Below are 15289 nucleotides of genomic sequence, written 5' to 3'. Positions count from 1 at the left end.
TATCCCTGAATAGCACTAACCTGGATGAATGCCCTGATTTCTCTCATCATCATAGTCTTCTTCCCTCATAGTAAAAGCTTGATTCTCCTGCATGTACTGTAAACAAGTGTTGTTAAAGATACTCTTCCATATTTTAGCACATCTTTTTTGAATTGGTTCTGAACACTTGCAGTTCCCCAGCACTGTTTTCCTCAGCTCCTTCCATGCTGACAAACATTGTTGCCCAACCATTTGGAGGCTGCATTTTGCCACCTCTGTTCTGCAAACTCTTTGAAAGTTCTTATACATCATAAAGCAGTTATGGTCTTCTCGACAGTTTTGCTTTGCAATACTGCAGTCATTTTCTGATTCCCCGGTGCGTTGAATGCCTTTGGGTTTTGAGTGCGACATGAAATTTAATTGGATAGCTGGGCTTAGTGAAGGCTCCAAATGCCCTGTACAGATAGATTTTGACAAAGACTTATGTTGGAAAGACCATATGTAAGGCTGAATCCTGCAATTTCTTTTACAGCATAGCTAAACAAATTTGGTGACAAAGTTAATTCCCCTAAGAATCAGTACAATAAACTGAATTATACAATACTGATTATGGATTAACTAATTTGGATGATTCCTATGGAAGCTGGTCAATAGCAAGTAACTATATACTCATTTCGGGTTCTTGCAGATTCCTAAGTTTTCTTTATATTTAGTATGTCCTCAAAAGTCTGTATAATATAACCTCTACTCTAGTTTAGCACATAAATGGGTTTAGGTAATATACACAGAGCTCTGACTGAAATTACTGCATATGTCATGATAGAATTATGGTATATGGGCAAAATTCAGCCAAGATGCAACTCTGCTAACTTCATTTAAATTGCACCAGGGAGCAATTTGTCCCTGTCATAAACAGATAGTTAAGGGTTAATGTCTCTTTCACCTGTAAAGGGTTAACAAACAGTGAACTGGAACACATGACCAAAGGACCAATCAGGAGACAAGATACTTTCAAATCTGGGTGGAAGGAAGCTTTTGTTTGTGTTCTTTGTTCTCTGTCCGTGTTTTCTCTGGGGTCTGAGAGGGACCAGACGTAAGCAGATTCCTCCAATCTTTCTAAAAAAATCTCTTCTGTTCTAATTCTAGTAAGTATCAGGATAAAGGCAGCTTTAGTCTTTTTAATTGTTTTCTTTATTTGCAAATGTGTAGTTTGCTGGAAGTAGTTTAATTTGTATTGTGCTGGGGGAGGTTCTCTTTCTAGTGTCTATAAGCTAAAGACCCTGTAATATTACGCTTGAATTGTACAGGATTTCTTATTTTTTCTTTTATTAAAAGCTTTTTCTTTTAAAAGACCTAAACTGATTTTTTCCCCCTTGTTAAAGGCTAAGGTATTGAGTCTGTACTCACCAGGGACTTAGTGGGGAGAAGGAGATGAGAGCAGGGAGGGGGGAAGGTAAATTTCCGTCTTTGTTTAGATTCACGGAGCTTGAATCTGTATTGCCTCTGGGTGAGGGGAAAGGGACATTCCTCCCTTTTAAGAATTCAAGAGTTTGAATCACAGTGATCTTCCAGGGTAACCCAGGGAGGGAAAGTCTGGGAGAGGCAAGGTGGGGGAAGGGTTTACTTTCCTTGTGTCAAGATCCAGGGGATCTGGGCCTGGGGTCCCCAGGGAAGGTTTGGGGAGACCAGAGTTTATCAGGCACCAAGTCCTGATTGGTGGCAGCTATTAGATCTAAGCGTTAATTAAGCTTAGAGGAATTCATGTGGTACCATCTCTTTGGACGCTAAAGTAGATACCATGACAGTCCCCTTTGGCCCCAAATAATTAATCAAGAGGGAACAATCATCCCCCATTTGACTGAGGCAAAACAATCATCAGTTTCAAAGACTAAACAAAGACCGTGAATGGCTTCCAACTTCAAAAGCAGTTTCCTCCCTTGGTTTTCACCCCTCAACTGCTAGAACAGGGCCTCATCCTCCCTGACTGAACAACTCGTTACTCCAGACTGATTCTGGCCTGCATATAACACTGCTCTGGAAATTTCCATTACATGCATCTGACGAAGTGGGTCACCCACGAAAGCTAACGCTTCCAATACATCTGTTAGTCTATAAGGTGCACAGGACTCTTTGGTTGCTTTTTACAGACCCAGATTAACACGGCTACCCCTCTGATAGTTTCCAAGTAGTCAGTTTCAGGCCTTAGGTTTCCAATCCTGCCATCTTGAGTAAGGAATGCAAGATCAGGTCCTTAGCATTTACTTTATTATCTGATTTGATTTGACACGCTCAAATCCTGTAGTCTTTATTTAAGGAGACTTCTCCTTGGGCCAGAGTCTCCAAATCTTACTCATATTGAATAGTACTTACTCACACAAGCAGTCCAGTTGAAGTTTAAGGGGTTAGTCATCACAAACAAGGATTGCTGAATTGAGCCCATTGACTTCAATGGGAGTTCAACAAAGACTGCAGGATCTGATTCTATATATTGTTATATGTTCTACAATGTTTAGTCATATCAGAACAGGTTAAATGAAGAGTTAGCAGTCTTAAATTTGATTTGCCTGGTTTTTCTCTGACTTTCCTTAGTATTATTGATTCTAAAATAGCTATTTAACATAATCTGCATATATACTTAGGGATGTGAATAAACTAGAACTGCAGCATTACAAACACCTCAGGAAAGGATGTTTGTAACTCTGAAGCATTTGTAACTCCGAACAAAACATTATGGTTGTTCTTTCAAAAGTTTACAACTGAATATTGACTTAATACAGCTTTGAAACATTATTCTGCAGAAGAAAAAGGCTCCTCTTCATTTTTTTTTGTAGTTTGCATTTAACACGGTACTGTACTATATTTTCTTGTGTCCCTGCAGCTGGCTGATTGTGCACTTCCAGTTCCCAATGAGGTGTGTTGTTGACTGGTCAGTTCATAACTCTGGTGCTCATAACTCTGAGGTTCTATTGTATTTTAGAAAAGGCAAAATAACATTAAAAAGTCTGTTGGGAGATTTTTAGATCTGAGACTCATACAGGAATTAGAAACTATAAGATTTCCTTCTGATGAGGGATTACGTTCTATTTTCAGACATAGTTAAAATTCCATTTCCATTATTTTGTATTATTAAGGCATTAGATACATTATTTACCTTTTTTAATGGCACATTGTTTCCCAAGCAACAGTTTGAAGCTACAAAAATCATCTTTGGTGCAGATACAGTTTTTAAATTGTGGATACTGGTCAACCAGGAATTGAATGGTTGTATTACAGCCAACTGAATCTTTTGCCTTGCAGCTGTTACCTAGGTTTGTCATCAAGAACATAATTTTATTAATACTTATTCAACAAGTCAATTGCAGTACAGTAAGAGAGAAGATGGTCTGGTTTCTAAATATATCATAATCCACAAATTTAACATCATCTTTGGGATGACATGATGAAGCTGTGGGTACAATTCTGTCTTCATTTATTGATGCATATTTTTGACCCATTGCCAAAATGTCTATTTTAAGTTCTCATTTTGAGGGCATATAATCTGTTTGTAACAATTACTTTTGACAAGAATTGTACATACTTTACTATATTCTTGGCTTATAAATGTAGTACACTTCTTGGGTCAGTTTCACTGGTGGCTTAGCCTGCCAATTGTGCTTATCAGGAACAACTGAAGAGTGAGTGACAAAGGTGGATTTGCAGGAGCAGAAGGCACAGCCTTCTCACTAGCTGACCCTCAACTATAAAATTCCCTACTACAAGTATTATGCATGTTGATATGTCATTGCCACATTTAGGAATAAATGTGAAATCCATATAGCCTTTCTAGAATGATGATGATGAAGATAAAATAGCTCCAAAATCTGTGGTCTTGGGAAGCAGAGAGAGAGTTAAATCATGATTGGTGTGGAGAAAGTAAATAAAGAAGTGTTATTTACTCCTTCTCATAACACAAGAACTAGGGCCACCAAATGAAATTAATAGGCAGCAGGTTTAAACAAACAAAAGGAAGTATTTTTTCATACAACGTATAGTCAACCTGTGGAACTCCTTACCAGAGCATGTTGTGAAGGCCGAGACTATAACAGGGTACAAAAAAGAACTAGACAAACTCACGGAGGATAGGTCCATCAATGGCTATTAGCCAGGATGGGCAGGGATGGCGTCTCTAGCCTCTGTTGGCCAGAAGCTGGTAATGGGCGACAGGGGATGGATCACTTGATGATTTCCTGTTCTGTTCATTCCTTCTGGGACACTTGGCATTGGCCTTTGTCGGTAGACAGGATACTGGGCTAGATGAACCTTTGGTCTGACCCAGGACGGCCATTCTTACGTTCTTATTAGAGCACTTGGGACATTTTTGCCCAAGGGTAATTTCTGTAAGGCATTCAGCTACCATGACATAGATAGAAATATCAGATACCCAGGTGAAACCCTGGCTCCAATGAAGTCAAAAATCACGTGGCACAAAAGGATTAAGCAGGCTTTTTATAACAAGTTAGACCATGTACTAAACAAGTAAGTTTCTACTATCAGTACTGTTGTGTTTATACACAGTATTGATTCAGCTGTGTGATGAGTATGCAAACATATTTTTGATGCTGTTTTTTAATTCTTGTTCCTTTTATTACTGATTAGCAGAAGATAACACATTCCAACTATCAACTATGTATATAACAACTATATATATATTATATATCAAGGGCACTTACAAAAATGCCCTCTGATTTAAAATCTAGTCATAATTTCAGCTTTGGAACCTACTAATGATTTTTATTATATATACACACACACACACACACACACACACACACACACACTTTGTGTAAATATGACTGCAAAATTTCTCACAAATAGCTGAGGCTGACACTTCTTAGGCCATAATCTGTCCCCCAGCCACAAGAAGAAGATCATTGTCAATGAGAGTTAAATCTGAAGATGAAGGACAAAATATGGCCTTAAATCTAGTTCACAGAGAAATCCCCTGACGTGTGATGTGCTACTCCACTGGTAGGGCAAGTGTTTGCACTCACTCATGGCTTTACCAATCAGCAGCAATGAAGGTCACTCCACACTCAATAAAGCCTTTATAGACGACCACCCCATCATTTAGTCTCTCTTTTCCCATATCCACTATATTTGCTGAGCTAACACTGAATGTCCACGCAGAAGAAGTGAGTTTTTAGGATAGATTTAAAAAGAAATGGGTTGTTGACTGACTCAGAAGGAATTTTATGTGGTAGGTTCAAGAAGACAATAAGCAGCAAGAGAGAAGAACTTTTTGATCTGAGCCATTAAAAAGTTTCATATTTGCTTTGCAACAGAGATTAGGCTGAGTTTCAGGCCAGTTGTTTTACTGGTAGTAGTCAGACACATATTACCTGATTCATCCCCAATTACAAATTAATCATATTTTATTGAGATAAGATGCACCTAGAACAAAGCTCCATGAGCCTTGGGATGCACTTATCGTATATATTAGAATTAGTCAAAAATTGTGATTGTTTTGCATCAAAATGTTTCTCCCTAATTTTTTTAAAATGAAAGTTGTTTGTCTTTTTATTGAAAACCAAAGATTCTCAACATCATTCTTCATTGAAAATGTTTTCAAATAATCTTGTGACTGGCACTAATATGAGTGTTTTATGTATATAAACAATTCTGTAGAAAGTATTAAACTGTTTATAAAAGTGATTTTCCTATTCCTCAAGGTAATACGCAGAGACAATGAGACTGATTTCCTGCTCTCGTGTAGGTGAAAATCTGTGTTAAGCATTAAACAATTGAAGGGAGATCAGTCATATTCAGCACCTGCAATTTAATGTATTATCATTCCCTAGAAATGATTCATTCTGACATGTTGGTGCAAGTTAACTGAACAGCATTAATATGACACTTCTGCATATTTCTTTCAGGCATGTCAGAATTTACTCATGTCATATTCTAATATTACTTCAAAATTATTCTAAGTAACAATCACATTGCCTGAAGTATACTACTGTATTATTGCTGAATTACAGAAGATGGTATTTTATTGGAAAATGATTCTCAAGTTTAGAACGTTGAGGGCTAAAGTCTGGAATCGCTACTTAGTTTTTACTCAGCTCTTATACGGTATCAAAATTCCCTTTGGATTGAACTTGTTGACTGGGGTTCACATTCTAATCTCTGAAACCTCATTCACTGCACTGAAAATGAGTTTGCTTGAGTGAAACTGAGGGCAGAATTTGATCCCTACTAAGGATTTCACAATTGTAGGCCTGGTCCTGAAATCCCTAGGCATGTAATTATGTTTGATTTTGTTGTCACATGCACAGGTTTTACACCTGTGGTGTCCCTCCAGTTCTACACTCACGTGAGACCAGAATGTGATATAAAATAAACTGATATAATATGGGCAAATAATTTTGTTGTATTTATATCAATCAAAAAATCATTGCAGTATACACTGTAACTGTTACCTGAAATATTACAGGCATCTTCAATTACATTCCAGACACTTTCACATCCATTTGCAGCACGAATGCATTGCTCTCTCAGGTGCAGACAGTCAGTGGTCTGGGAAGCAGATGTGTATTTGAAGTATACAACTAATACTGTAAAAGTAGATAATAATGATTAGTTAGTATTACAGGTAAACATCTGCCTCCTTGCATTCATACTATGAATTGTACAATGCAATTTATTGTAGATTGCATGTAATGACAAATAAATGAGCTAGCTTTTTATTACTTAGCAATATACAAAATTTCCTATTATTTTTCCAATCACAAAACAATTGTGATTAGGCAGACTTTGCACTCATACAGCTCCAGTGTCTTAAGTTTGATCCAATGGGAGCTCTCAGGGTAAATCCAGAGTAATGTCATTGTATTCAGTTGTGTCATTTCAGATTAGTGTTGGCATAAGCGAGCCCAGAATTTGACCCAGGATCTTCTGTCTGACCTAATGGAAAAAATAATGTTATACAAGCTTTCAAGAACGACTTTCTTCATCAGTTCATGGCAATACAGAAATGTAAGGGCATTGCAGCCCTTAAACAAAGGGTTCAAGTAAAAAGGAGGTATTAAAGACAGAGGAACACCAGATTTCACTTCCACTGCAAAAACAATGAGGAGTCCTTGTGGCACCTTAGAGACTAACAAATGTATTTGGGCATAAGCTTTCATGGGCTAAATCCCACTTCATCATATGCATGGAGTGAAAAATACAGTAAGCAGTATATATATCAGAGCACATGAAAAGATGGGAGTTGCCTTACCAAGTGGGGGGTCAGTGCTAACGAGGCCAATTTAATTAAGGTCAATTCAATTCTTGTCAACTGTTGAAAATGGGCGACATCCATCTTGATTGCATTGGCCTCGTTAATACTACAAAAGTAATTTCCCCTCTCTTGATATTCACCCCTTCTTGTCAACTGTTGAGATTAGGCCACTTCCATCTTAATTGAATTGGCCTTGTTAGCACTGACCCCCCACTTGGTAAGACAACTTCCATGTGCTGTATATATATACTGCTTATTGTATTTTTCACTCCTTGTAACTGTTGAAGTGGGTTTTAGCCCATGAAAGTTTATGCCCAAATAAATATATTAGTCTCTTAGGTACCACAAGGACTCCTCGTTGTTTTTGCTGATACAGACTAACACGGCTACCACTCTGAAACATCCACTGCAGTTTGCTAAAGCCAGATGCTACAGTATACTCACTCATATCAAGCAATATTAAAGTTTTTTGACAGCCGTAGAACGGAACGATGATACAGTGTGCTTCTTATTACATAAAACATTTCATTCTATTTACATTCTTTGGGGAGAAATGCATGAATTTTGGGTATGTCATGGTACAATTCCCCACTCTGAACATTAGCGTCCAAAAGATGGGGTACCAGCATGAATTCCTCTAAGCGTGATTACTAGCTTAGAACCTGTAGCGCTGCCACCAACCAGGAATTCCAGTGCCTGGTACACTCTGATCCCCCCAAAACCTTGCCCGGGGACCCCCAAGACCCAGACCCTCTGGATCTTAACACAAGGAAAGTAAACCCTTTCCCCCACTGTTGCCTCTCCCAGGCTTCCCCTCCCTGGGTTACCCTGGAAGATTACTGTGATTTAACTCCTTGAATCACAAACAGAGAAGAAATTCACCTCCCTCTCCTTCTCTCTCCCCTCTCCCAGACTCCCCTGAGAGAGACAGTAATCCTGACACAGAGAGAAATTAGCCTCTCTCTCCCCCTTCCCTCCTTCTCCCCACCAGTTCCTTGGTGGGTCCAGACCCCGTCTCCTGGGTCCTCACACCAGAATAACAAAACAATCAGTTTCTTTAATTAAAAGTTCTTGTTAAGAGAGAAACAGAAAAATTATCTTTGTAAATTAAAATGGAATAGGTCAGGGTCTTTCAGCTATAGACACTGGGAATACCCTCCCAGCCTAAGTATACAAGTACAAATTAAAATCCTTTCAGCAAAATACAAATTTGAACTCCTTCCAGCCAAATGCACAATTAAACTCCTTCCAGCCAAATGCACATTTGCAAATAAAGAAAACAAACATAAGCCTAACTCGCCGTCTACCTAGTACTTACTATCTGGAATCTATAAGAACCTGTATCAGGGAGATTGGAGAGAAACCTGGTTGCACGTCTGGTCCCTCTGAGCCCCCAAAGTGAACAATAGCCAAAAATTAACAGCACATGCAGAAACTTCCCTCCCTCAAGATTTGAAAATATCCTGTCCCCTGATTGGTTCTCTGGTCAGGTGACAGCCAGGCTTACTGGACTTGTTAACCCTTTACAATCAAAAGAGATATCAAAGTACTTCTGTTCTATTAACTCCTACTATCTGTTTATGACAGGGTAAAAAATAAAATTTCAAATTATTTTTCACCGTTACTAAATATACTGAAATTAACACCTGTTTTTGAACTGCATACCTAGCAGGAAAACTGAAGACTGAGATGTCGGTTGCGTGGTAGAGACTTATATCTAAATGTCTCCTGTTGCTTATCTTATCAGCAGGAAATTAGATTGGCCTTGCTAGAGGAGAAGAGAAAGGTCTGAGCTAACGCTTTAATCAGCATTCCTATGATAAAACTACCTTTAGTATGTTAACAGGTTATTTTAATTTTTCTGTTAAATTAACTTTCAGACATTAATTTAGGGCCTGATTGGGCAAGTAGCTGAGCACTTCATGAGAGTGGTTTCATTGGCAGTTCCTCAGAGGATCAGAGATTAGTGTTCATTCCAGGTGACATTCATGGAATTCTATGTGTGCATTCAAAGAATGCTCTGTGCTCCTTAACCCAAGACTGAAAAGGGCAATTAATGCTTTCTAGGGGCTTCCCCAGGCCCTCTGCACTGGGATGACTTTCACACATTTAACATGGTTCTATAAGAGGACAATTTTAAACAACTGCTACTGTTTAGCACTGATGTCATCTACTGTGGAAATGGTGCTGTGTTGTGAGGCAAAGTTATTACTATAGGGAATTTTGGGGTTTACAAGTGTATTAACATTTAACTTTCCATCACTGGCAGGTGCACCAATATTTAATTTCTTGTTAATGATGTCACATACATTTACCTTAAGCTAATAGAGCTGGTATTGAGAAAAGGAATTCACGTACATCCTTCCCAGCTGCTGGATCCAATCTGAGTTCATAGCCAGGACAGCTACCTCTGCTTGGTATCGCCCATTCAATCGTCTTTCTGCAGCTTGCATTCAGCCAGAAGGAACCCAAGCCTGTCCCTGGGACAAGGCAGACGATACCACCTCCCCTGAAGGATAACCCCAACTGCCATATATACCAGCTGTTGGTCAGGGACCTGTTTATGGTCTTCTGCTTGTGAAGTCATTTACACCTGTGCCTTTAGACCTACTGCTGAGTTGAAAGCATTTTGCACACACTTTGATGGAGTAAGCTAGTGGAGAATCGGTCACAGAAATTCTCTGGGAAGGGGGCCTAATTGAGTGGACAATTCAGACATTATTCTGCTCTTCCTGCAGTGGAGAGTGAGGAGACTGAAGACTCGAGCTGGGTTCCATGTCTCCAAAGCTCTGTGAATATGGCCACTGTATCTTTAACTTCTCTCCTGCTAACCTAGCCCTTCAGAACCCAGCCCTTTACCAGCCCATTCTGGTTCCTACTAAACTGAGCTGCCTTATCAAAATCTATAAAGCCATTAAACCTATCACAGGGCTTCTCCATGTCTAATGACATGACAGTGGCTCTAGATTATCTCTTGATTCCACTGTACTATGCAACATTAGAGATTCTGTGGCCTGCAGACTAGATGATCATAATGGTCCCTTCTTACCTTAAAGTCTATGAGTTAGGGCCAGTAACTGTAACTTTCTGATGTGCAATAGACTCACCTAATTTTGTTAATTTCCCTGAACATTTTCCCAGCCTGTTGTCATTGTTATAGTAAGTAGTGAACTCCAAATTTCCTGATATTCAAGGAGAAAGTCCCATCACAACCTCCTCTCTTAGTAACCTGAGTAGGAATCTATCTGGAGCTAGATTACAACTAATACACTTAATATGATTTGTATTACAGTAGCACATAAAAGCCTCAAACAAAATTCATATTTCATTGTGCCTGGTACTGTGCATGCAGGAAGTAAGAGACTGTCCATGCCCTGAAGAACTTACATTTTAAATAGACAAAGGGCAAGAGAAAGGAAATAGTATCATGTCCATCTTATAGATGGGAAACTGAGGCACAATGAAATTAAATTATTTGCCCAAGGTCACATAAGATATCTCTGGCAGAGCTAGGAATTGAACCTGGATCACCTGAATCCTGGTCAGTGCTTTAGCTATACAGACATACAAAAGTAAGGGTAGGCTACAAAAGGGAGTGATGTACCATATATTGCGGACATGAAAAAGTTAGCGGGAATCTTGAAGCTAGTAGATCTAAGGCGAGAAGTCACTACCTGGAAAGTTGTTTTAAACAGCAGAATAGAGTACTGACATGCAGAGCATAGTGGGAAAATGAAGGATAAAAATGAGCAGGAACAAAGAGTTAAATGTATAGGAACAGCATTTCATCTTATTCTCTTCAACTAGCTTCCTATATACCTGCTTTACTGATTTCTCTTTTTCCACTCAAAACCTAAGGGAAATGTCAATAACTCTTCTTATGGTCCTACCTGCACCTATGCTTTCCACTCAGCAAACAAGTGACTGTTTGTTTAGACAAGGCATCCCATTTGCAGATCTTCTTGATGGCTGAGTTTCTTATCAATGCTCATGCTAGGTCACAAAACAACACTCTTCTTCCTGTGTGGTGTTTACAGACTTGAACATATTACCAGGGACTGATTGAATAAGTTTGTCAGATGCCCTATTCAGCAAAGTACAGCCCTAGAGATCACACTTGAGTGTGAAGTGAGAACCTGTTCATCATCCACACCTTGCAGTTTTCCAGCAGCAGCAAGAATAAATAAATAGGGATCAAATCAGGCATAAGCTCCAGGAAAGAGAAATTCATCTGACACATGAAGCATCAGTAATGGTGTGTAGAGAATTAAGCTCACTTCACTGATGGCTACTAGCATAGTTCACAAATCCCATGTTCAACACGGAGAGAATCAGAACAGACTTCTCAAACTGGAGAGGATCAAATACAAATCTATACCAGCTGGGGAAAAACACATCTCTGTGTTCAGTTGGAGCCCGTGCCCCGTTTTTAAGATGCTATTTCATGCAAAGGCAGCCACAAGGTATGATGCTAGTAAATAATGGTTTGAAAAGCTACATGAAATCAGAGTGAGGACTTTGGAACACAAAGGTAAAACTATTTTTTACAAGAGAGCAAATCTTCTCCCTTCTAAAGGCAAGCCACGCACACAGGTGAGCTGTTATCATCCCAGGAGGAGGTAATGCACAAAAGGGAGATGCAGACAGAACAGATGGATACGGATTAGATGAACAGATGGGAGCTGATGCACCCAAATGAGGTGCATACACCCGTGGGTGCTTCACAGGTGAGAGGCAGGCCCACGGAGGAGGTTAATTCATGGGCTTGCCATCCACACAAGCGATCTGTGCATCCTGGCGCGATGCAGGTGAGTTCCAGATGAAACGGGGCAGGGGAGGTACCGGTAGGTACATGCAGATGAGCTGCAGAAATAAGTTGGCTGTTAGCAGGTTTTGTCTCCTCCGAGCACTTACAGCCCAGGTGAACTTACCTAGGAACAGGAGAGAGCTCATTGTGCGGCTGTCGTGGCTGAGCAGAGTCGATTGCAGGTGGACGCTAGGCACCGGCGCAGGTGTTAGGCTGTATTCAGCACCGCTGGTGGCGGAACAGAGCTCGGCTGCCAGCCCAAGGCGGCGATTGGGCAGCGGGGCGCAGCGCTCAGCCCAGCAAAGCGCATCAGGAGAACCCAGCCCCCTTTGGACTCCAGCTGCCCAGGGCAACAGGTGTGGGTGGGGGCGGATCGCTAAGCACTTTGCTGCCCCTTCCTCTGGATCTATGCGCCTCTTCCCCAGCTAGGGACACGCTGGCGGGGGCTGGGTTTTTAATCAGATCAAATCCTGTGCCAATGAGATAGCGAATGATAATGCGGGTGGCTTGATCTAGCAAAGGGAAATGACTCTTGAATGCAAAAAGCCCAAGTTACCTTCTGCTGTTGCAAACCGTGAAAACCAAAGTCAAGTCCGTTTGCCTCTTAGGAGCAAATGCTGCACGTGCCTTAGATGAGATGATGCAGCAACATAACCTGCTGTGGTGGTGTTTGAAAAAGAACCTCCTGACTCTAGTCCCTAGCTGAGACCAAGTTTTAGGAAAGAAACGTTCTGCATAGCGCTGAAAGAAATGACTGCAGGTGCTAAAGGGAAAGATTTGCAGCAATTTGAGCTCTGACATAGAAGCAGATTAGGGAATCCCCCACAGCAGCACATATTGAAAGGTGCAGGCTGTAGTTAGCGGTTGCACTGTGCTCACAGGACTTCTACACGGTGGAGGGATAAACTTTTCCAGGGTGGCTAGCATAGCACAAACCTTAGGGCTTGCCTGTAAAGATTTCATCTTTTACTTTACATTTGCTTTTTTTTTTGATATCTGCACAAAGAACATTCGACCTGGAAGGAAGGGACTCGGAAAAGAGGAAGAGGAAAAAGAATGATAATCTAGCTTGGTTAGTTTCCCCTTAAGATAGTGTGCTGTACTGATACAACTTGAAATGCACTGGATACACTTCCAGGCAACATATCAGATGTTAAGGAGACAACGTCTGGAATTATTATAAATTAACAGTGAAAAGCCAGTTATTGCACCAAATAAACTCAATCTTAAATAGAATGCAGCATAACACATGCCAGCTAGCCCCAGTGCTATTGCAGCTTTTATATCTGAGCTCTCTTGAGTTGTCCCTGGACACATACCACCAGCCCCATACCTAAAGAGGCTCTTTAATGCATGTAAGGTTCCTGATCTTCCCTTGGAACAATGGGATAGGAGAAATTGGATTAGAATGGGTAAGAAAAACTTCCATGGAACCATTTTCCATCAAAGAATGCAGTTCTGTCTCAATCAAAACTTTACGTGATTTACACACACACACACACCCCCACACACACAGACTGAATTTTCTTTCATGGAAATTTTGTTCTGAATCGGAACAAAAAACAAATTTTAAAATCCTCTGCACAAGAGAATTTCCATTCTCTGACAGCTGTAGGCTGGATACTTGCTCCCAGATCTTCCCAATAGCTGCAGCATAAGAGAGGGAGGCAATTCACAGCCTAGTTTCCTACTCTTTCCCCTGGTCAGGTAGCTCTGGGGCTCTGCAGATCCTTAGACCAGTTTACAGCTATGCACTAGAGCCTTGCTAAAGTCTTGTACCTTGCCTTAGTATTTCTATCTTCTCATTTCCCACTTTGTTAACCCGATCCATTCTTTATTCATTTTCCCATTTTTTGTTACTATTTTCCTGCTCCTTCCTTCCACAGCCCTTTAATTTGATTTTTATCCTGGAGGGGTGAAGGATTGGGGGAAGCGGTTCTTACCTGTGTTTAGTCACATTTTGGAAAATCTCTGAGTAGTTTTCCATAGCCCTTTCGTATGATATTATTAAGTCAGGGTCTTGTTTCACATCATGTAATTTGTAGAAGCCCCTCCAACCCTCCACTCCTTTTTGAATATTGTCTTTGGTAATCTTCTGTCAGCAATTTGCATATGTTAGGGAATGAAATCAGTTCTCATCATCTTGGAATATCTCTCTTGGCCTATCAACCAGGAGTGAACAGCAGGAGTTAAAGGGCAGCATTAGCAGATATGAACAAGTAAAACCAATTTGACATTAGTGTGAGGTTTGATGGAGTTACACCAGGAATGAATTTGGCCTAACAAGCAGACAATTGAGGTTTTGCTAGGGTACAAAACAAAAAGACAAACATGTTATTGACAACACATTAGCCCAGGTTGTACTTCTGTAGATGAATACAGGTGTAAAGAATGAGATCAACAAAAGATGTTTTCCTCTTCCAGTGTTGACTAGGTTCAAAACAAAAGATGTTTTCCTCGTCCCATGTTTAATGTATTCCCTGAAAAGACTAGGTCAAAGAAACATTATGACGTATACACACAGCTGCATGTTTAATTCATTCTTGTTGCTGAACCATCCTCAGACAACATAGCCATTTGGCAATGCATCACAAGGACATCAAAGTAAAATTCTAAATTTGTAAATTTATTACATAGTTGCAATCACAGTATCGATGCATGGGGCCAGTCTTATTTTCCTATACTGCTTGTTCTATGATGTTGTGATTGGATTTAGTGCTCAGATGCTATGATAAAGGATGCTCGAAAACACCTAGAGCAGATGTAGATATACAGTCCCCATCGAAATCAATGGGAATTTTCCCATTGACTTCAATGGGACCAAGAGTTCATCCATTTTGTATGTACTTGAGAACTCCAGATTACATTTAATCTCTTCAGTCTACTCATTCTGATTTATCCTTACAGAGATTTTATTACTGATTGTGTTTTAAACTCCAAGTTCAGCATATGTTTGTAAGGAAATATTCCCAGCTTTCCATCTTTTTTTTTTTTTTGGATTTATTACATTGTCACTCGTGTTTTCTATACCAAAGCAACTCTTAGAAGAGTATCCTGTATATTGCAGTTTCATGTTCCACTGCATGCATTGGTGATTACAGACCTATATACACAGTGGCATATCTGCCTGGAGCTAAATGTGATCCAATAAGCAATATGTAAATATTAACAGCTTGTTAATTACTGGGCTCCTGGTCCTGCCAGGTGCTGAGCAGCACAAGGAGATCAGCACACTTTACATC

At 40.0% G+C, this 15289-nt stretch overlaps 1 protein-coding gene across 1 annotated transcript in view; it reads right to left on the bottom strand.

The window, feature by feature from the left end:
• The window catches only part of GFRAL (GDNF family receptor alpha like), a 36646-nt gene extending 24453 nt beyond the window's left edge, over window positions 1–12193 (bottom strand). The window contains exons 1-4 of the mRNA XM_075063731.1: window positions 12172–12193; window positions 6438–6572; window positions 3131–3283; window positions 21–434 (exon numbers count right to left, since the gene is read on the bottom strand). Of these exons, the coding sequence (XP_074919832.1) occupies window positions 21–434; window positions 3131–3283; window positions 6438–6572; window positions 12172–12193 (724 nt within the window). The remainder of the gene's footprint in view (window positions 1–20; window positions 435–3130; window positions 3284–6437; window positions 6573–12171) is intronic.
• Between the last annotated feature and the right edge of the window lie 3096 nt (window positions 12194–15289).

Source organism: Chelonoidis abingdonii, chromosome 3 (assembly GCF_003597395.2).
Source record: "Chelonoidis abingdonii isolate Lonesome George chromosome 3, CheloAbing_2.0, whole genome shotgun sequence".
NCBI lineage: Eukaryota > Metazoa > Chordata > Testudines > Testudinidae > Chelonoidis > Chelonoidis abingdonii.
This window is presented reverse-complemented; position numbering and strand designations above follow the sequence as displayed.